This window comes from Panthera uncia, chromosome A2 (genome assembly GCF_023721935.1).
Source record: "Panthera uncia isolate 11264 chromosome A2, Puncia_PCG_1.0, whole genome shotgun sequence".
Taxonomy (NCBI): Eukaryota; Metazoa; Chordata; class Mammalia; order Carnivora; family Felidae; genus Panthera; species Panthera uncia.
The window spans coordinates 44,830,947-44,852,060 of record NC_064816.1 but is presented as its reverse complement, the minus strand read 5'-3'; the positions used below and the strand labels follow the sequence as shown (position 1 = coordinate 44,852,060).

Sequence of the window (21,114 nt, the reverse complement as noted above, 5' to 3'; positions counted from 1 at the left end):
TAACATTTCCAAAATGATGAACTTTGTTTTTTCCCCACTCCCAAATAAAAATGGAGGTACCTGGTTCTCATGGCACGGTCCTTGACAGTATTCAGTCAGACTTTCCAGGGTTTGGTTGATAAGGGCTACGTTCTTTTCGTTTATATAGAGCCCGAGAAGACCAAGACCTCCAGTAGTGCTTCCGCAAATACAGTCCAGGAACTGTAGTGTCTCACACACCAAATTGTAGTTGGTCTTGTTATTTTGACAACGAAGGAAGTTCTACAATTGGGCAGTCCCCAGCATCGGGGCAGCAAAGTAGGAGAGAAGAGGGAAAAGGTCATACATAGTGACATTTTGCTAGTATCTAATTGGTTGATGTCCAGAATTGATCAGCAGTTATGAAGAGAGATGCAGCACCGGAGAAAAGAGCCCCCAAGATAGTCAACTGTGGACTTGATCTATGGCAATGGCCACCAAACACGGGAGCTTGTTCTCCAAGGTGCTTTTCTACATGATGCTGGGGGAGGAAGGGTCCTCTTCGACAGCCCACTTCAGATGCCTAAAGCCTTTCGGAGTTCTCCTTTCTCTCTTTCCCACTCCAGCCCATGCTCCTCCCAGCAGGTATTAGGTTCAGAGGCATTTGACATTTCAAGGGGCAATGGTTATGTTTAAAAGATGATGGTGTAGTCTGGATGCTGAATGCCTACAGCTTAGTACTAGGGACGGCTCATCACAAAATAAGGTGTCATAAGCTGACCTAAGCCCACTGCCATGGCAGGAACCTAGGTTGTCATTTTTGGCTATTTCCATTAATTCTTAAAGGAAGGGGCAGGAATGAGTAAATGTTTGTGCGCTTGTGCCCAAATATATGTTCTCCAGCTAAACAGATCATGTTAACAAGAGATGTAAGAGCAGGTACTTCCTCCATAAAATCAAGTAAACCACATTCAACCACCTCACAAAGCAGAGTCTATTTTGATGAAGAGGAGATTTTTGCCAGTGACTCTTCTTAAAAAGAAGCAAAAATTAACTGCAAATATTCTTTTAAGCAAAATTATAAAAGTTACGTTTACCATAGATGACTGGTACTATATAAAAAGATATAAACAAAAGATAAAATAAACGTCAAAGATACCTTTGATGTGGTAATTCCACTTCTATAAAATAATGAATTCTATTCACAAACTATGTATTGGAAGTTCACTATAGCAGTGTTTATAATAGTCAAGAACTGGAAACAACCTAAACGCCCATCAAATGGGGAGTAGTTAAATAAATTATAGCATATCAACATCATTTACTATTACAATTTAGAAACACCAAGTGAGGTCAATACCTGCCAAAATGGAAAGATCTCTAGGACATACTGTTAAAAGTTAAAAAAACTAGAAGGTAAATAGCAAATTAATATGTATATACTGCTCCCATCCAAAAATATAGAAGGATGACTGGAAAGATACAACCAACCAGTTGGTTTGTTGTCCAAACCAACGATAGTTCTGAGTAGAGAGGTAGGGATGGGGAGAGGGACAATTCTTTTTAACTAAATACTTACTTATATCTAAACTTTTATAGAAAGACCCTATTCAAGTATTCCTTGTAAAATTAAAATATAAATATACAGATTAAAAGCTGGTAACAAAGTTTAATGCTTGACCCATCAAACTAACCGTTTCCCCCTAGCCCTCGCATAACTTTAGTCCTTTATGCTCGTCTGTCTAATTAGTCTAAAAACTGAACAATCTTCCAGGTCTGGGAGGGTGGTGGAGCAAAGGACAGATGATTTGGAACCATGTGGGCTTTCATAAGGGGATTGTTTTTCTAAGGGCCATGGAAAGCCACAGTAGGGTCCCACAGCCATTCCTCGATCCAGCTGCCCAGGGAAGGTGCTACTTGTTGGAGGGCCTAGCTGAGCCCCTTATCATGCAGAGAGGAATAGAGACGTATTCAGGAAGAGAACAGGAAACAGCCTGGCTGTCCAAGGCTGAAATTTATAGCATGGCTCTCCAGGCCATCTGCCTCTTAAACTCGTGTTTAAGAGTGTTCCTCATTCTCTTTCCTCTGGGGCTTTAGCCACTTATTCTCTCTGCCTGCCACCCTGATGACTCCTCTTCCTTCAGGATGGGGTCTCAAGTCACTTGTTTCAGGCAGCCCGTCTGAGTCTCTATCCTGACTCCAACAAGATCAGAAATGGCACACACCTCTCTTGCCCCTCCTTACACTTTGTGATGTGCTTATAGAGATGTCTGTCAGCTCTGCCCAGGACCATGCTGACGGCACGGGGTGCCTGGCAGCAGGCACAGGGACCAGAACATGCCAGGTGTTTCATCAACACTGGCTAAAATAATCTGAATTAAATTGAACGGATGGAGGAAAGGAGACCTAGGAAGTCTTCAAGGCTGTTATGTTTCAACTCCCCATGAAGATAGCTGGCTGCCCTTTCTTGAAAGCCTCTCCCATAGCTCATGGTTTTTGCAGGGTGTTGAGCCACAATCTCTCCTTCCTAGTTCAGATCCATTTCCTTTTGTCCTCTACAAAAATAGATGGGTGTCACTCACTAGGAGGCTCACAGGGACTGTTTCCATGTTCAGGGAATAGATCTCACCCTTAGTGCACAGTACCCTGCCTTGTTTAGGCTGGAGAAGACCTGTTCTTTCTGTGGTCTTCCTTGGAGGGCAAGGGGCCAGGTCGATATGTGTGAATTAAGGAATGAAAGACTTCAAATCTGTTCTCACACAGCTGTCAGTGGCCAGAGACCTGCATTCCTTAACCCAGGTGAAAAGCAAAGCCAACCTTTCAGGGGAAGGTTCAAAAGCACAGGCAAAATGGCTCAAGAATAGTCCTTCCCATCAAGTTTCTTACTACTGTGAATGAAGCTTGCTTAAGGCAGCCACTGCCTGTTTGGCAAAGCCAAATGCAGTGGCCTTATCTCTACTGAGCATTTACCAACAGGAAAGTTAAGGTTATAAATATGACAAGCAATGCTGGGCAAATTCAAAAGGCTGGATTCCTTCTCCTCAGGGTTTTTCTCCACTTGTTTATACCAGGGAGGCAATCATTCTGTCCTCATGAGAATGTCTTCTCCTCCCTTTGGTACACAAGAAAACCGTGACCCAGAGATCCACCATCTGGTCTGGAACACAGCCAACAGGGTGGTGTTCAGAGTAGCTAAATCCTGCTCAAAACCGTAATTTTGAGAACAAGATTTCTACAAATGTAATTTTATCAACATCTCTAGATGATTCTAACCTTCATCCTTGTGAACCACTGGTTTAAGATCATTGGTTTTCCAACTGGGCCCTATAGGACTCTGGGGGAAACCCAGAATGCCCTGCCTCTCAGGGCTCTGGTAGGTAAGGGAGAAAAGGAAAGTTCTTGTCATCTGTAGTTTCTACTCTGAACAGAGAAGTTTGGCTTTCATCTGCTTTACTTACTACATTTCTGCATAAGATCTTAAACAGAGGATTCTGTGGCCAAAACCAAAAAGTGTAACACCACTGACTTGGATAATCTTTATGATACTTTCAAAGATTAAGCTGCTAAGACTTTTTTTTTAAGTTGCTAAGACTAAAAAAAAAGAAAAAAATACACACACACACACACACACACACACACACACACACACAAATATACTATATACTCCCCTTTCAGTCAATACTACTGTTTTCCATAGAGCAATGTGTTGGAGAACCAAGTGTATGAACGGACTCATTAACAGGTCCTTCTGCCCATGGGGTTCTTAGGGCCTTAGGTCAAAGCAGAATTTCGTGACGAGCTAAGGTGAAAAATAGAAACTGTGATGACTTCCAGATGAGAAAAGGTGAACTCCAGCAATGAAAGCCTTACTCTGCTTCCACAGCGGGATGTGCACGTGCTGGTGAAGACGTGAAATCAAGAGGTGGGCAGGGGGCCGTGAGAACAGGTGTGCGAAACCAGAACCATCAGGACGGCCTCTCCAACATCTGTGGAGGGATGTTACTCAAGGTAGTCTTGTGTTAGTTCAGGACTCAGCAGATATGAGCTCCTCTGAGAAGCCTTCCTAGACCCAGCAAAGGGGGCTGGTTTGCCTGCTCTGAACCCACAAAACCCTTAAGATGACACCACGACAGCACTCAGCATGCTGCACAGCAATCTTGGGTTTCCCCGGGTGGCTCCTGCCCTAGACTCTCAGGTCTGTGAGGGAAAGGGTGAGGTCTCTATTGCCACCAATGCCAGGCACAGAGCAGGTATTCACCGAGATGATGAAATAAACATACATGCACAGGCACAGTCTCAACCCACTTCCCTCCGGAGCCTGAGGTTGGTGGAGACCAGTGACAGCAGTACAGGGGAACAGTACAGGGTTCTGACCACTCAGCTCAGCCTAGAAATAGCCCCAGCAGCAGGGAGGTCCCCCCCATCCACAAAGATGCCACAAATGACTTTGCTTTCCTGCTGGTAGGACAGCCTGGCTTTCCCTGGTGTCATTCACACTCCCATGGCCAGTCTCCCTTGTGACTAATGGTGTACGTATGGAAGGTGGAAAGGACAGAGCTGGCCTGCAGACACAAGAACACCAGCCAATGAGACAATAACCAATCCCTGCATCTTTGAGTCATGAGTACTTTGTTCAACCCGACTGAGCTACACAGTTCCCAGGCCAGTGGATCTAGGGCCAACACGGTCCAAGTCCAAAGTAGGAATATTTGAGCAACAGGCAAGGAAAAAAAAACAGCCAGGATCCCACACTCAGACACAGAGAGGGATCAAGCAGGGAAGGTCAATGGAGGAAGTGAATGAACAGCAAAATGGAAGACAATGGGGGTTAGGGAAAACTCTTTCAGTTTTAAATATGGGCCAAATCTGGCCAATTGATGATGACCTTGGATACACCTCCCTTTTCAAAGCTCAGGCTCTTCAGACCAATGTGATTAAAAATAAAAACCAGTGTAGAAGTAATTAATACTGCAGACTTCACCCAGTTACATTTCATTATTCTGTCTTACCATGTAACAATGTAATTTCTTACTCAACTTCTCCAGGCAGAGACTCTGTGGCAAGTTTTAAGTATGAGGGATTTATGGCCCTGACCCTGAATGGTCTGGCTACAGGTGACATATGAAGGCCATCAAATCATCTGATAAAGTCAGCAATACAAATATTTTAAGACAGCACCTTTAATTTGCCACGTGTGGACTAGAATTTTCTTTTCATACCATCATTATTCAAAGAACTAAAGTATCACTGCCAACTTGTTTATTTTAGGAGAAAATATTCTATCTTAGCAGAGTTGTTCAGACACACTTTTCTTGTTAATCCTCAATCCCTTTTAGGCACAGAAGGGTGTTTTTCCCAAAAGCCAACAGCAAAACCAGGCAATGGCCAAGGACCTGGTACTCTAGCATGCTTCTCCTAAACAGTGAGGGGCTCCACAGATCTATTCCCATTCAGTAAAAAGAAACTTATCTCTGGAATCCACCCTTAGCCGTTCCATATAGGCTTCGCTGGTGGGCAAACTTTACAAAGGAGAAAATATGCTGTCTTAACGTAGTTCTTGAACACATGAGCATTACCATCTCCCAGATGGTCTGGGTTCAAGTCCCAGCTCTGCACTCCCTAACTATGTCCCCTGAACCTCAGTTCCCTCATCTGTAAAACAAGTACAAGGGGATCAGCAACACTTAGTATCCAACATACCCTAAGTGCCTGATAAACATTGGCCATTGTTTTCTTTCCAACAATAAAAAAGTGAACAGAAGATTTCTGGAATAATCAGTTCAACACATATATTTAAACACCGATTTGTATAAACCCTGGTAGGCCACTTCATTCAACCAACCATTGCTTAAATGAATTGAAACTTTCTATGTGTCAGATTTTCTAAGTCTTGTATATTTAATCATCCATCCATCCATCCATCCATCCATCCATCCAAGTTTTACCTGTGCCAAACAGGGGCATGCTACCACATGCAAGCACACAGAGGTACATACCCACATTTAAATATGTACGAAGTAGGCACCTGTACTGGTGAACAAGAGATTTGGTTCCTGTCCCTGAGGAGATGGTGTGGAAGACAGAGAGACAAACACCTCAGTTGCCCATATGTCAGAACCATTCTGGGTCCTCAACTCAAGGATGCTGGTGGCAGGGAGAGGAGCTGAGACGTCTGAGGCTGCCGGCAGCTCTGAGGAGCTGCAACTCCCAGGGCCCAGCCTCACCTGCAGGTCTCGGTTGTGGTTTTCACACAGGAGCTGCAGGAACCGGAGAATGGGCTGCATGATGGTGATGACTGCACTCATCTCCAGGTCATCCTTGGTCTTGTCTGCCGTAGCCTGGGCACCTTCCCCAGACGGGTAGTGATCGTCGGGGTCAGCCTCCCTCCTGAAGGTGGTGAAGGCTTTCCTCGTGGCAGCAGAGGCCTCCAGGAGCTGATCTCGGACCTCTTCTGTTATTTGTGTCGAGGGCTCTTTGGCTGGAATGCAAATGTGAGATGATCAATGCTGCTCACGCCTCAGGAGTACTATTCACTGCATGAAAGAAGAGGTTCAAATATCTAAGTTCTGGTATTCATATAAATCTTCAAGGCTGGCAAAATACTCCATGAAGTCACTTCTCTTAGTCCTTAGGATTAAAACTGAGTCAAGCCATGCCAACTTGCTCACGGCTCTGACATTTCATCTATGCTTGCTCTGTGTTTTAGAGGAAAAGCCTTAGCATCAGCTTTGTCAACCTCACAAACCTATATGGCTCTGGGCCTCAGTGTCCTCATCTGTAAAACAGGGAGAACATCAGTAAATTCTACCCGGAGAAGCTTCTGAGAGAGTCAACATATCAATGATTCCAACTGTAATTACTGCTATTGTAATGACAATTGACTGAGCCCTTTATTAAGTGCGGAGACACTGTGGTTAAGCACCTGATGTATATTATCTCATCTAATCCTCAGAGTAACCCTGTGAGGTAAATAGGCATTAGCTTTAAGAAGGTGACACACTGCACCCAGACTGCCTGGGTTTGAACGCTGGCTCTGCTGCCTACTTGCTACATAGCCTTAACAAGGACAAGTTAATCTCTGTGCCTCAGTTTCCTCATCAGTAAAATGGGGATAACAATCCTATCTATTTTACAGGGTTAACTTCAGTTATAAGCGAACTAAAGGATGTAATAAAGGACTTTGAACAGTACCTGGTTCATAGGAAGCACTTAGCAAATATTAGCCTTTCTTCTTTTCTTAATTCCGATTCTAGACCAGTGGTTATAAACTGAGGCTGATTTTCCCCCATCCCCACCCAGGGGACAATTAGCAAAATCTGGAGACACTTTCAGTTGGCAGTGGGAGCAGGCTAATGGCATCTACTGGGTAGAGTATGCTGTTTAACATATGCTGTTAAACATCCTACAGTGCACAAGACAGCCCCCTCCAGCAACGAATTCTCCAAATGCCAAATGCACTATGGCTCAGAAACCCAGTTCTAAACATAAAAAAAAAAAAAAAGAGAGACTCAGAGTGGCTAAGTCACCTGCTCACGGCCATTTTACTCCAACCCTGGTGCATCTAAGTATTATTTCTCTTTAAGTGACATCATGCATACAACTTTAGAAACTTTCAAATATTTTTTAACATAAGGGAGAATTAGCTGACAAAGGATAGACACCCAGTTTTTTTTTAATTTTTTTTTTAACGTTTATTTATTTTTGAGACAGAGAGAGACAGAGAGTGAACAGGGGAGGGGCAGAGAGAGAGAGGGAGACAGAGAATCCGAAACAGGCTCCAGGCTCTGAGCTGTCAGCACAGAGCCCGACGCGGGGCTCGAACTCACAGACCGCGAGATCATGACCTGAGCCGAAGTCGGACACTTAACCGACAGAGCCACCCAGGCGCCCCTAGACACCCAGTTTTAAAGTGTATATCTTCGGGGCCCCTGGGTGGCTCAGTCGGTTAAGCGTCCGACTTCGGCTCAGGTCACAATCTCATGGTCCGTGGGTTCGAGCCCCGAGTTGGGCTCTGTGCTGACGGCTCGGAGCCTGGAACCTACTTTGGATTCTGTCTCCCTCTCTCTCTGCTCCTCCCCCGTTCATGCTCTCTCTCTGTCTCAAAAATAAATAAACATTAAAAAAAAAATAAAGTGTATATCTTAATTAACATTTTGTAACATTAAATTAAAAATTACAGAGAAAATTACAAATGGATTTCCTGCCAAAAAAACCCTGTCACCAAGAAGAAGGTATGTTAATTTTTTTTTTCTTTTTATACAAGAAGAAACACCAAGGCACAGCAATTCAGCTCAGGTTATTCAGGAAGAATTAGATCATAACCAGAATGGTGTGCTTCTTTCTGAAAGCCTGAGACAGAATAAAGTTTGGAGTCTAGAAGTCCAGCTGGTGAGAGGGCCATGCGCAGGAGAGCACTTACCTTTTTTCCGTGATGGGGCATCCCTGTCTATCTCATCATCTTTCTTTTTATTCCCCAAGTCACTGGTGTTCACAGTCACTGTTGCCTTGATTTCCTGCTGGGCCACCTTCATTCGGTCATAGAAGACCTTGAAGAATTTTTCCGACTTCTTATCTTCTGTTAACCGGCAGAAAAAGGAGTGCTGCCAAAGAAAACCCACGGATTTTCAACACTGTGACAGATCAGTGATTGAATCCCACTCAGGACACCAAAACCTCATGGAGACCAGAGCCAGCCAACAAAACCTCACAAACAGTTTATAGTTCAGACCAAAGTTAAACACGGTTCTATGCACTATCATTCTCTGGATTGTATGGCCTGAGGTTTTCTAAACAGGGACCTTAAAGCAACCTGCCATGGATGTCTTTGATGGAGCAGTCATATAGGCTTGGGAAGCATGCTAAGGGGTGTTGGGGAGATTCCAGCCTACTAAGAACAAGCCCCTGCAAAACAACGCCATTAACAAAGGAAACAATGTATTTTTTTGGTAATTACTGTAGGTCCAGTCATGTGTTTAAGGACTTCCAAGAGTCCCTCCACTCTGCACAGCCTTGTGAATATACACAGATGAGTAAGATGTGCTACCTTCCCCTATAGGGCTCCATACCAGGTTAACAAGTCCCTAAGTAAGACAAAAATGTGAACATAAGAAGGGTTCTAGGAGCTACACAGACAGTTACATCACAGAAGCTCAGAGCTGGCAAGGAGGACAGTGGGCCAGAGCGATCTCAAAATCTTTGTAGAAAAGGTGATTTTCAAATCTTGTCTAGAAGGACAGGTAAAGAGTGGTTAGATGAAGAAGCTCAAAGTTAACAGGTAGCTTGCCTCTTGGATGCACATTTGTTTTTGGACCCACTGCAAGCAATCATATACACTGTTGATATAAAAACACAATATGGTGTCTCAACTTCATTTATGAGTGTTCGTTTTTCACCCCTTTGCAAACACCACGCTGTTGTGAATTATTTACATAAAAATACAATACGGTCATTTCCAGAGGAATAAAACAAAGCTCCAAACAATATATTTGCTTCTCTCAGTTGGATCTTTCTGCCAATTTCATATCCTCCCCCATTTGGAAAGATGGCATTTCCCTACAGAAGGTAGACCTAGGCTTGCAATCCTAGAAAAAAGTAAAATCTTACCAGCCTTTGCAACCCCTTAACTCCTCAATCTCTCACCCCCTCCCAACACAAACCTGCTGCCAGATTCAGCAGGCCCCGGGAAAGCCACCACATTTCCATCTGCCAGAAGGCAACTGCAGTCACCATGACCCTTCTTCTAGCCACTAGCCCATATGCTGTATTGACAAATGTCAGTCTCCTTTGCCTACAAAGCACTTCCTGATTGTGCTTTTTCCTCTCCCTCCACTGTTCTTTACTTCTGGTTGTTTCCAACATACAGCACAAGATCCATCCTTCCCACTTGTGCTTCCTGGTTCTATCTTTTCCCCTCCAACTACTCTCAAGGCCGGTACAAGTCACTGCCTGCTTACTGCTTGGTTGTACTGTGTGTCACTGAGTCCACTAAGACTCCCACACTCTCTGAATCAAGCTCAAATCTTTAGTGTCCTCAATTGCCCTTTACCACCTTGTATTTTCTTACAGGTTTCTTACTACTTCATCCATCGTTCCACTCATTTACCCCTTCATCCATGTACCTACGCATCCATCTATCTGTTCATCCATCCAGTATTTACTGTGCACCTGTCATGAGTTGGACACTACGCCCATCGCAGAAGATAACAACAGTGAACAAAAAGGGGCCTGGACCCTGCTGCCTTCCCATGAAATTGGCAGCCTGGTAAGGACAGACATAGTAATTCAATAATCGCCCTAATGATGTTTTACTAAAGTAGCCATTTATCCTTATGACCCTGACCCAAGAGAATGGGTTAATGGGCTAATACTGTGGCAGATGCTCAGTGCCACCGCCTTGCTCTTCCTTGCTTTGCATGGCTCTTCCCGTGGCTGGGTCCCCTCATTGTTTGTATCCCCAGTAACATCACCTCCTCAGTGAAGCCATCTCTGATAATCCTCCCTGAAGCAGCAACCCAGGCAACTGCTTATTCTCCCATGCTTTGTTTTATTTTCTACTTAGCAACTGGTATCTGTTGTATTTGTGCTTTACCTACTTACTGCATGTGTTAAGCAGAATGTAAGTTCCAAGAGGGTAGGTGCCTCACCTCTATGGTTCACAGCTGTCTCCAGAGCACCCAGAGGAGGCCCAGCACATAGAAGGAGCTTCCTAATTATCTAACGAAAGAATAAATACAACCCAATACTTTATGGCTCCTTTTAACTATAGCCTCCCAATCAGATCCTGCTTATATTCAGTGGCTGTGCCAGATGTGAATCCTCAACAGAGACTAATTCTAGAAAACTTAATCAAGATATGAAAAATCAAGTTCTAATCGTTCACTCCTTTGAGAGCTGATACATCCACCAACAAAAGAAGTGTGGGGATGAAGCACACAACCTACAGCCACCTACCTAACTGGGGTGACTACAGTTTCCACCAAAATGAACCAATACAGCGTCTCACCCACATGGGGTCATGGGGTGACAGCACCAGAAGGTGGCTGCTCAGGGCAATTAACTTGAGTTGCTACCCCATTAATCTTCTCGCTGTATGGAGGCAACTGAACAAAGCATCCTTTGGACAATCTGGTCACTCAGAAAAAACAAATGCACTTTAAGTAGGTGAGCAAAAAGATAAATAACTAAAGCCTTCCATCTGTCATATTTAACAGGGCAACACAGCACAGACTGACGGCCAGCTACAAACCGCACTGCTTAACGTCTAGCTGGTTAACCCAACAGATGTCAACTGATAGCGTCAGGGTAAGAAAGCCTCTTATGAAATGGGAGAAGGGCAAGTGACTGAGGATTACACACTTCTATATATGTTTTGCAATGGCCAGTATATTTATTTTACATTATTTATATCAGTCCTTAGTCTCTCAAGGATCTGAAGCAGCTTTATAAACAGAATGTGGTCAACAAAATAATAAAGTAGACACGAGGGTACAGAGGCATCAAGAAGCACAGACAACTGGAATGAAACAAGGGTGGTGCCTGGAAGATGGAAGAAATGATTCAGGGCAGTCCTAAGTCTCTGAGGTACCCGCCTATCAAGCTAAAATGGGAGGCATACTCCACCAGGGTTATCATTAAGTATCAAAAAGAAAGATGCTGCCACTGCCTCAAAGGAAGGAAAGCATTCTTTAATGACAGGGTTAGAGGGCAGGCTTTCCAGTCAGACCGCCTGGGTTCAAGTGCCGGGTCCCTCACTCACTAGCTCTGTGCAAGTTACTCACCTCTCTGGACCCACATGGAAGGGCTGCTCCCGTGTACACCAAGCGCTCACCACAGGGCCCAATGAGCGTCAGTTTTTTTGTACCGCCATCACATCAGTAGGACGTGGAAGCCCCATGGTGAAGGCATCCCCCTCAGTGGCTACGGCAGGATAGCAAAGCGTGAGCATTCTGTCTCCGGAGTCAGAGACACTTGGGTTTCAGCACTACCTCATGAGCTTGTGTCACCTTAGAAAGTGACAACATCTCTGAAACCTAAATTTTCTCATCTGAAAAATGGGCATGGTAACAGTACCTCACAGTGGTTATGAAGCTCTAATGAGATAATCACAGTAAAATGCACAAGGGCCAGTATTTCCTGACTGCTTATGAGGTGCCAGGAACTCAGAGTAAAACTTGCGTGTGGTGTCTCACCAAAAATCCTACAGAGGCAGTTATTTCTCCTTGGAGATCAGGGGACCCTAAAAGATAATGGGCATCAAGTATTTAGCACACCCCCAAGATGCCCACGCCGTGACAAACGTAACCTCGCCAAGACGCTGGTGAGACCCAAGAGCTGTCGCTTCAGGTCTCCTGCCTGAGAATCTAAATAAAGATACTCTGGAAGGAAGAAGCTTGGTCTCCAAAAGGGAAGCAGTACTATCTTGTGTAAGAGGAGAAGTGAAAAGTGACAGCAGTGCAGAAGAACTAAGATACCTCCCCCACAGAGGCAGGATGTGCCACAGGAGAAACAGGGGGCTGAGGAACAGGGGCCCTCAGCCAGAGGCTCGTGGAGACAGTTACTGCCCCTCCCTGCTGGACTTGGCGAGCCCAGAGCCCTGCACACAGTTCAAAGGCCTGTTTGTTCAACCTCTTACTGTGATGCTCTGTTTGGAGGGCTTGGGAGGAAAAGGGGACACCCGCCTCTCAGGACTGTTTCCCCAGATGCAGGTTGGACCTCAGAACGGAGGCAGCGGGGTGCTCGTCCTCCCAGACCTCAGGCTCTCAAAACAGGGCCTTTCCACATGCCACATATCCACTCCTCCGTGAACCTACGAATCACCCCTTTCTCCATCTAAGAACCAGCAGGCAGGTAGAGACTGTTTTGCTTTTGCAAAGGTTTTGCTGCACCCCACCTGGCAGATTTGAGGTAATCATTTGGTGGATGCCCCTGGAAAGTGTGAGTGGGGAGACTAAAGGGAAACAAGAAAACTTCTGGACTGAAAGAAATATCCTAATTAGGCTGGCGGTAGACAGAAAGGTGTGGTAGGAATAACAGCAACAACAAGACAATACCTGGGACCTGTGAACAGGTCACCTTACAGGGCAAAGGGAAACAAAGTTGCAGACAGGATGGAGGTTGCTCATCAGCTGACCTTAAAATAGGGATATTATCCTAGATTGTTCAGGGAGGCAATCTAATCATAAGGGTCCTTAGAAGAGGAAGAGGAAGTCAGATGCCATATGAGAAGGACTCCATTCAGCACTGCTGGCTGCAAGGATGGAGGAAGGGGCCATGACCCAAGGAATCCAGGTGGCCTCTACTAGAAAAGGAAAGGAAACGGAGTCTCCAGGGGAGAATCCAGAAAAAAACGCAGTCTTGCCAACACGTGGATTTCAGCCCACTTAAGACTCATGTCAAACTCGTGAGATAAAAAATCTGGTTGTTTTAAATCACTAAGTTTGTAGTAATTTGTTACAGCAGCCGTAGGAAACGAGTAGAGCTATAAACATTTGTCAAATCTGATCAAACCATACACTTACCATCTATGCACATTAGAGTCTATAAATTATGTCACAACGAAAAGGGAGAGATGGTAAAAAGATGGGCTTTGTTCCCAGAAAGCTCGAGTACTAGGTAAAGTTGTCCAGAGAAGGGGCTACCCTCCGAGGCCATCCCCACCGCAGACGGATCTGTGATGCTGCCCTAAGTGCTGCCCTTTCATTACCCTCCATGTGTCTCCACAACACACGGGACCTCAAAGCCCCTTCCATGCAAGCTGTCTTGTCAGCATGTTAGGAGACTGCCAAGACAGATACCATCATTTATAAATCCGTCACATTATATATCAAAGAGTTGGGTTAGGAGAGGTCAGGGTCTTCCTGCTCCCCCGTCCTGGGCCCTTTCTACCATCCTTCCTTTTTAAGGAACACAAGGAAGCCCGGCCCCAGCGGTTGGACAGGGAACTCAGAGGAAATGAAGGCTGCTTTGGAGGGCAGACCCATAGAACCAACTCCAACCTCACAGACAAAGGGTCTGCTTGGAGTAGCTTTAAGGAAGTCGGGGGTTGGAGCAGATGAGCAAGTGACCAGAGGCAGTAGCCACCTCCATGGCAGCTCTGGAGGGCAGTGGTGGCCACGGGGGGTGGGGGGTGGGGGCGCTAGGCGTGGCTATTGTAAGCCAAGCTGAAAGACAAGAACCACAGAAAAATACCTATCACAAAATGTTAAAGCAGGAAGCACTCTATTCCGGCAGTTTCCATCTCCAAAGCTGTTCCCAGCAGAGAAATCCCATTCCCCCCCCGCTCCCTCCGCAAACACCATCTTAGGGAAAGATGCCATGTTGAAGGGAGATACACGCAGAACTGTTCAGTTTGAAGCAGGGTGGGAAGAACCGTCTCTCTGCCACTGGAACTCCTCCTTAAAACGGCAGGCCCAGGAAGTCTGTTTACAAACCACCACTTCAGTCTGGCCCTCCACATTTTACAGAGTAGGAGACTGAGGCCTAGAGGGGCAAAGGGACAGGCCAAGGACACAGAATCCTTGGCTCCTGACCATCCATGCCAGTCACTTTATGACCACGCTAGGCTGTGGCTGGGTGACACGATGGCCTGAGTGCACACTCCTGCCCTCAGATAACTGTCAGGTGGCCACAGGTGGCCCTCATTGGACTACTTAAGCTGTAGAGGTTCTAAGGAACTGAGGTCTTAGTTTTAAATAATAATGAAAACATCGTTTCAGGTCGCTCGAAAATAGTAAGATATTGCCTTGGCAGCCACCCACTATGGCCACTTAAATCCTTGCAAAGAAATGGAACATGGTTTATGACAAGCCCACCCAGCTATTGAAATAAGAGGCACCCTGAAGTCAGAGACTTGCAGACAGTGGCAGCTATTCTAGGAACAGGCAGGCAGTGTGCAGGAGGGGGTGGGCGGACACTTTTCTTCAGGTGCAAGAGGTCACAGTCTCAATGACACTGCAGGCAGGGGGTCCCGGAGCAGAATGGGAGACAGAGGCCTTCCCTATGCTCTGGACACACACCAGGGAAGGTACGAGAATGAGCACCTTATTGAAAAGCCATCTTCCTCAGAGTTCGGAGACTTGCGGGGCAAAGACAGACTTTGTACCCCGGGACACAGAGCCAGCCAGCCTGCACCTATTGGAACATAAGGCCTTTGAGAAGGAAGCAGCCTTTATAGGTGACTTAACTCAAAGAATGGGGAATGGCAGGAAGCAGAGGCAGACGTCATCCCAGATGGAGTCTGTCAGGAGCAGGGAGAATCCGGGGGCAGCGGTAAACAGCACCAATGGGACAGCTTCAAAACTTTGATCCTGCCCCAAAGGAAAGCATTTCCATGTTGAGGTTGGCCCACCTTCTAGAAGCCCTTGTACTAGGCCTGGAGGGAATCCAGAGAATGAGCTTTTCCATTTCACTGTCTAGTACAACATGACTTGACCACCAAAGCCCATGAGGTTCCCTCTGGATGGTCAATCTTCTGTAAAATGAATTAAACTGAGTCCCACAATTTGAAGAATGTGACTGCTGAACAGATTCCTCCACATAGTCAGATTTCTCTCTTCTCACTCTACCTCTGAAACAAAAGGATCTCAGACTTGGCCTTGGGAGTCTTGGGGACTTGAGGAGACATCTCCAACCAGACCTTCCCAGTTTGAACAGATCCTCTCCGGGTGTCACAGTAACAGCAATGGCTACCTGTGGAGTTCTCTTCCTGTACCTGCGGTTAACTGAAAGTTTACCACTTCCTGGGGACCTCCTTTCTATAAACTATGCCATAGTGAATGGTAATTGAACAGTTCCTATTTTTTAAGCACTAGGTATTTTATACTTATTATCTCATTTAATCCTTACAACTATCCCATGAAGTACGTATATGTACTGTTATTAATCCCACTTTACAGATCAGGAATCTGAGGCTCAAAGAGGTTAAATAACTTGCCAAGTCACACAGCTAGGAAATGGTAGTGGTGCCCCAGGACTTAGTCCCCATTTGTCTGTTGCATCAGCCCATGCTCTAGACCACTCCGCTTTGTTAAATACCTCTCACCTGAGCAAGTCTGTCAAACTCTAAACACTTTCTTTTTATAATCCATCCCCCACCCCACCCACCCCCAGTCTCCCAGCTGCACAAACACAGACTATTCTCACAGTAAAGAATAGCTATGGTAGATATACATGTGAATGTCCCAACTTTCCTCTGAGGCTTGATGCACTTGTTAAGATGGGCTCCCAAATAAGGTCCCTCTGCTAGTTGGAAGATTTGCCAGGGCTGTGGGTTATATGTGAACAAAACCATGGCCACACAATGACAGCTATAGGTCTTGAGTCTTTTTCTTAGAAACCAAGGACAACAATCAAAACCCAAGACCATGAACCCTGAACTAGGTGATAAAGCACACGTGATTAGGCATAGCTGCTTGGAGAACTGCAGGTCTGGAAACTTAAATTTTAGCCTTCTCTCCCCACTAACCAGCTGCCTGACCTGGGCAATTTACTTAACTGCATTTATGCCCTCAGTTCCTTATCTGAACAAGGAGACTCTTACCACCTGCCTTGTCTGCATCACGTGGAAGCTAGGGGCCCATCAAGGTTGCAGCTAGGAAACATTATGTGTGAAGAACACTTTGATTACCATGGGATCCTATTCAAACCCAAGGTGCTGCTGTTATCTTTCAATTCCCCTTTCAAAGGAAGGGTATTAGAACATAAAACAGGTGGATCAACCTATGCGCTGGGTGGTACAAGATGAGCAAAGTCTAGTGTGCAAAAATCATCCAAGGATAAACAATTCTAGCTGATACTGGCAGGTCAAGATGGTCTCTAAATGGACAGCAAAAATACAGTAAATAACAATTCTCAGTAACTGTCACAATAAAGGAAGTTAAAAAAAATTCCAGCTGGTATTTTATTAGTTACAGAAACCATTCAGATTCCTTTGTACATAAAAATAAACAATTTTCCTTCCATTTCTCAAAATTTAATGTAACCCAAGGCACAATACAAGCTTGGTGTCAAATGCTCCTCTTAGTCCCTAATCTTTCAACACAAACAATTTTTCCTTTATTTACTTACTTATTTACTTATTTATTTTATTTTATTTTATTTTATTTTATTTTATTTTATTTTATTTATTTATTTTTTTTTTAACCATTCTTGATTTGGGGAAAAGTCTGATAATGAAAAGGGTCTAGTAATTAATAAAGTGGTCAAGAATCAAATACTCCCCTGGTATAAATGATCACTCTAAGAAGGAAATTTCTTGCAAGGTTTGAGATGGGTTTTAACCGGTAAACATCAGGAACTTTCAGCTCACCAAGCTGTGTGAGGATGTCTCCAGCTTTAATGAGTTTAGAAATAATACACATTCAAGGCAGAAAATAAAGAAGTGATGAAGCAAACCAACTCTGGGTTAGAAAGATATCCACATTTCAAGTTCATTTTTCTGAGAGAAAGTTCTCCCTCATCTAAACCATATAGCTGTCTTTTGAGGACTTACACAAATGCCCTATTTCAATTACTCTGCCAGCTAGGGCTGGATGGAGGCCACCTTCTGGTACAAGGCAGACTTCTAATGCCTGAGAGAAGAGGTGGGGGACAAGGAGATCCTCACTCGAATTAGTCTGGTCACTGAGCTCCGAGTAAGGGTCTGAACTTCCAGGTCAAGGCCAAAGCAGTGGCTCTTCATGATGCTTCTTAAGGTGAATTAATTTTGGGTTTAGCAAGCAGAGAAGTCCAACCTGCTCTATAAAAACCACTTTTCTCCTGGGATGGAAAGCTTAACAACTCTCCTTTTTTTTGTCGCCCAGTGCCCACAGGAATCAGCACCTGTGAAGAAAGTCTGCCCTGTTTGGTAAGGAGGCTGGTCCCCCCTCAGTGTGGATCAAAACACTTAACAGTTTCTCAAATATTCATCAACAAACAACTAACAAAGTGTACTCCCGCCCCCAATATTTAAAGGTGCTTTCTTACAAAGTCCCTGTGTGTATAGGTAAACTGTAAGTAAACATCTCTAGCAATATTTAACAGAAATATCAAACAGTTTTCAGAAAGGCAGGTCAGGCATCCTTCTAGAGGACCTTGGACCTTTGACCAAGGGAAAAGACATTAAGGAGACTCCACATTTTCTCTGGGTTCAATTCTCAAAACCCACCATCTTTTGTGTGTGTGTGATGGCACTGTCTCTTCTAGCCAAAGATGGAAGAGAAAAACATAAAGTCTCCAGAGGAAAAGATGACCAATGGAATGTGAAATAGTTCCAACCCCCAAACTTGCCTGACGTCACAGTGGACTGTAGTAGATACCTCCTCAGGAATCTTCTTCAAGGGCAAGAAGGCATCATGGTTGCTCTTCACGTCAACATGAGGCTTATAATAAGGAAAGGTGGGTGTGTATAGCAAACAAGACTTTGATTAGACTTGAAGGACTTTTGTTAAAGCACTCAGGGAGGTTTGAGAATCTGTTCCACGGACGTCTACTCAACTAAAGAAGACGATGAGAACAATCTCAAGTGCATGCCTGGGGCTGCAGGAGGGGCTCATCAGCCTTCAGGAGTGCCCTCCATGCCTGGTTCTAGGACTCAATGAAAAGTAACTTCTGGCAGTTAGGGTGCTCACAGGTCCCATTTTGGCTGCCCAAAGACTTGCCATGGCATCTGTAACACGAGTGCACAGGAGCCTTCTCGGCAAGCCTCCAACCTGCGCCATCAGGCCTGAGAAGACATGTGTTGGAAAACTCTTAACACCCCAAATTTCAACTATGCATCCACACTAGAGGGCACAGGGGGCCAAGGCTGAGTCTGTCTGTTCCCTCCCACTTCACTCAGGGTGACATCTGTGCTACTGAGAAAGAGGACTAACACACGAATTGGATGGTAAGAACTTTGGTCTTTGCTCTTCTTTCCATTCCGTGTGCTGAGGGCCATTAATCAACATTGACCGACTTTTCCTGCCCTAAAACCTACAAGGTTCCCCAGGGCATCCAACTTGAGCTCTGTATCCTTCACACACCCATTTCCCGTGTTTGCACAGAGAGCAGCAGGGTCTCCAAGGAAGGGCTCTGTATCCCTCACACTTAGCAAGGTCCAAGTGGATGGGCAGGGATGGCTGAGGAGATGGGTAGGTTGGGACAGGTCATTTGTTAGCATGCAGCCTCAGTTCCCTCACGTGTAATGGGGGAAGGAAGAGAAATACCACCCTGCTGAGAGGCCTGCCGGATGGAGTAAAGGAGGCGCCATGGATGAGAGCCTGGCAGAGGCCTGGTACGTGGTGGAGTTTTATACTGGCCACTTTCTCTTCTCTGCTCTCAACAAATCTATGACAAATCCACTCGACCATAAAATCCAAAGAAAAATAAATCCACTCCGGCCTGCCAGGGGCAAGGACACTGCTGGCAAAGAGCAAAACATCAACCAGAGTGAGGGCCTTCCTGATGGAGATTCCAGTCACCCTGAGTCCTCTGCCCAGCTCAACCAACTCTCAGGTGACAGCTCCCCTGTGGACCCCAAAGAAGAAGCTCCAGGACTTGCATCTCCCAACCCCACAGGCCCATTTCACTAGGTACTAGCCCACCATGTAGCTTCCTTGTGGCTGCAGAGAACATACTTGGGATTTGACAGTAAAATATACAGATGGCCAAGAGGATGGAGACGGCGGGATGAAATTACACAGCACTCATCTGTGTAAGTGCTGCATAATATATTATGGCTTTGGCTTCAGTAACATGTATCCAAGCAAATGATGGCCACAGCCAACTTGGTGCCCTTTAGAAGCACTGACTAGGGGTTGGCAGGGGCCACAGAGATTACTTAATCCAGCCTCCCACCTGACGACAGGCATATTACAGGGGTCCAGCCATCATTAGATGCCCTGCTTCCCCCACCCCTCCCCGATGCTATGCTTCGACCACCTTGACCTCCTTCAGCTCTGGCAATACACCAAGCCCACACCAACCTGTCTGTCTGAACACCCTTGCCCTCTGCTCTTTACATGGCTGGTTCTCATCTGTTAGGTTTGGGCTTAAAGGGCACCTCCTTGGAGAAGCCTTTCCTGACCATCCTAAGTGGGTTCTCCTTGACATTCTACACCCTGGTTGCTTCCTTCCTCATGCTTCTCCCAGTGTGTTAATTATTTAGCTGGTTTACTAGCCATGTCTCCCACTAGACTGTAAGCTCCTAAAGGGCAAGGACTGACTACATCAAGGCCAACTCATACAATGCCTGGCACCCACTAGGTGCTCAGTGAGTATCTGCTCCCTTGAGGAATGCACAATTCTGAAGGAGATTTATTTCCAAAAACCTTAAAGTGAATCAAGCTTTGCATGACAGCAGCTAAAGTTTAACTCAATTACCCAAAGATCCCTGTCTGCGAAAGCCCAAAGTCCTGCCAAATGGAGAAAATGAAGCATTCCAAAGACCAGGTGAAGGTGGCTGATGTGGCCTTCTAGCCTCTCACAGGCTTATCAGGTTTGTACACATGCCTCTGTGATAGGCTCAGGCTACCTGAGATCCTTAATCCATCTAGTTAACTGTTAACTACTCTGGCCCCACTGACACCTGCATTAGTAACTATGGAGCGGGAAGGACAATCAATTGTGAGCCTTCCACCGACTCCCCGACATAACTACAGGCTCTTGGGCTGAACAGTTTGTGGGATTGTGTTGCAAGGAGGCTAATAAAAACATATTTCTCAAACACCATATGGTGAGGGCAACTGAAATGCATCCTCCTCAAATGCAATCTAATTTTTTTTTTTTTTTTTTTTTAAACATCCTGAATGCAGAGGGAAGCAAACAGCTTGAAGATGTTAGATGGTTTATAGAACTACCCCTTCAGTGTCTGGGCCATCTTGATGGAAGCAAGTTTAAAACCCAGGCATAAGAAAGTGGTAGAAACATCAAGAGAGCCTTTGCCATTTTCAAAAAGGAACCTGGGGGGCCCTTAGGAAACATAAGTGGGCAGAGATTTATCAGTGAAAAGAAGGGTCGTGGCAGAAGTCCCCAAGCCAGCTGTGGAGGTCTGTTAGGTTCTGAGGCCTAGGTTCCTTACTTCTGCACCAGGTGCCTTTCCTCTCGCCAGGGCAGGATTCACACTGTTGGCAGTTTCTAACAAGAAAAATATTTTCAACCATGAAGTTAACTCTGCTGGAAGAGCTCCAAAGGGAAAGTCCC

At 45.3% G+C, this 21,114-nt stretch overlaps 1 protein-coding gene across 3 annotated transcripts in view; it reads right to left on the bottom strand.

Annotated features, from left to right (window-relative positions):
- ITPR1 (inositol 1,4,5-trisphosphate receptor type 1) overlaps window positions 1-21,114 on the bottom strand; it is a 331,898-nt gene that overhangs the window by 65,352 nt on the left and 245,432 nt on the right. For all 3 annotated transcript variants that reach the window (XM_049640899.1, XM_049640900.1, XM_049640901.1), the window contains 3 exons: window positions 8,378-8,558; window positions 6,183-6,436; window positions 61-261 (listed from right to left, as the gene is read on the bottom strand). In XM_049640899.1, coding sequence (XP_049496856.1) covers window positions 61-261; window positions 6,183-6,436; window positions 8,378-8,558 — 636 coding nt within the window. The remainder of the gene's footprint in view (window positions 1-60; window positions 262-6,182; window positions 6,437-8,377; window positions 8,559-21,114) is intronic.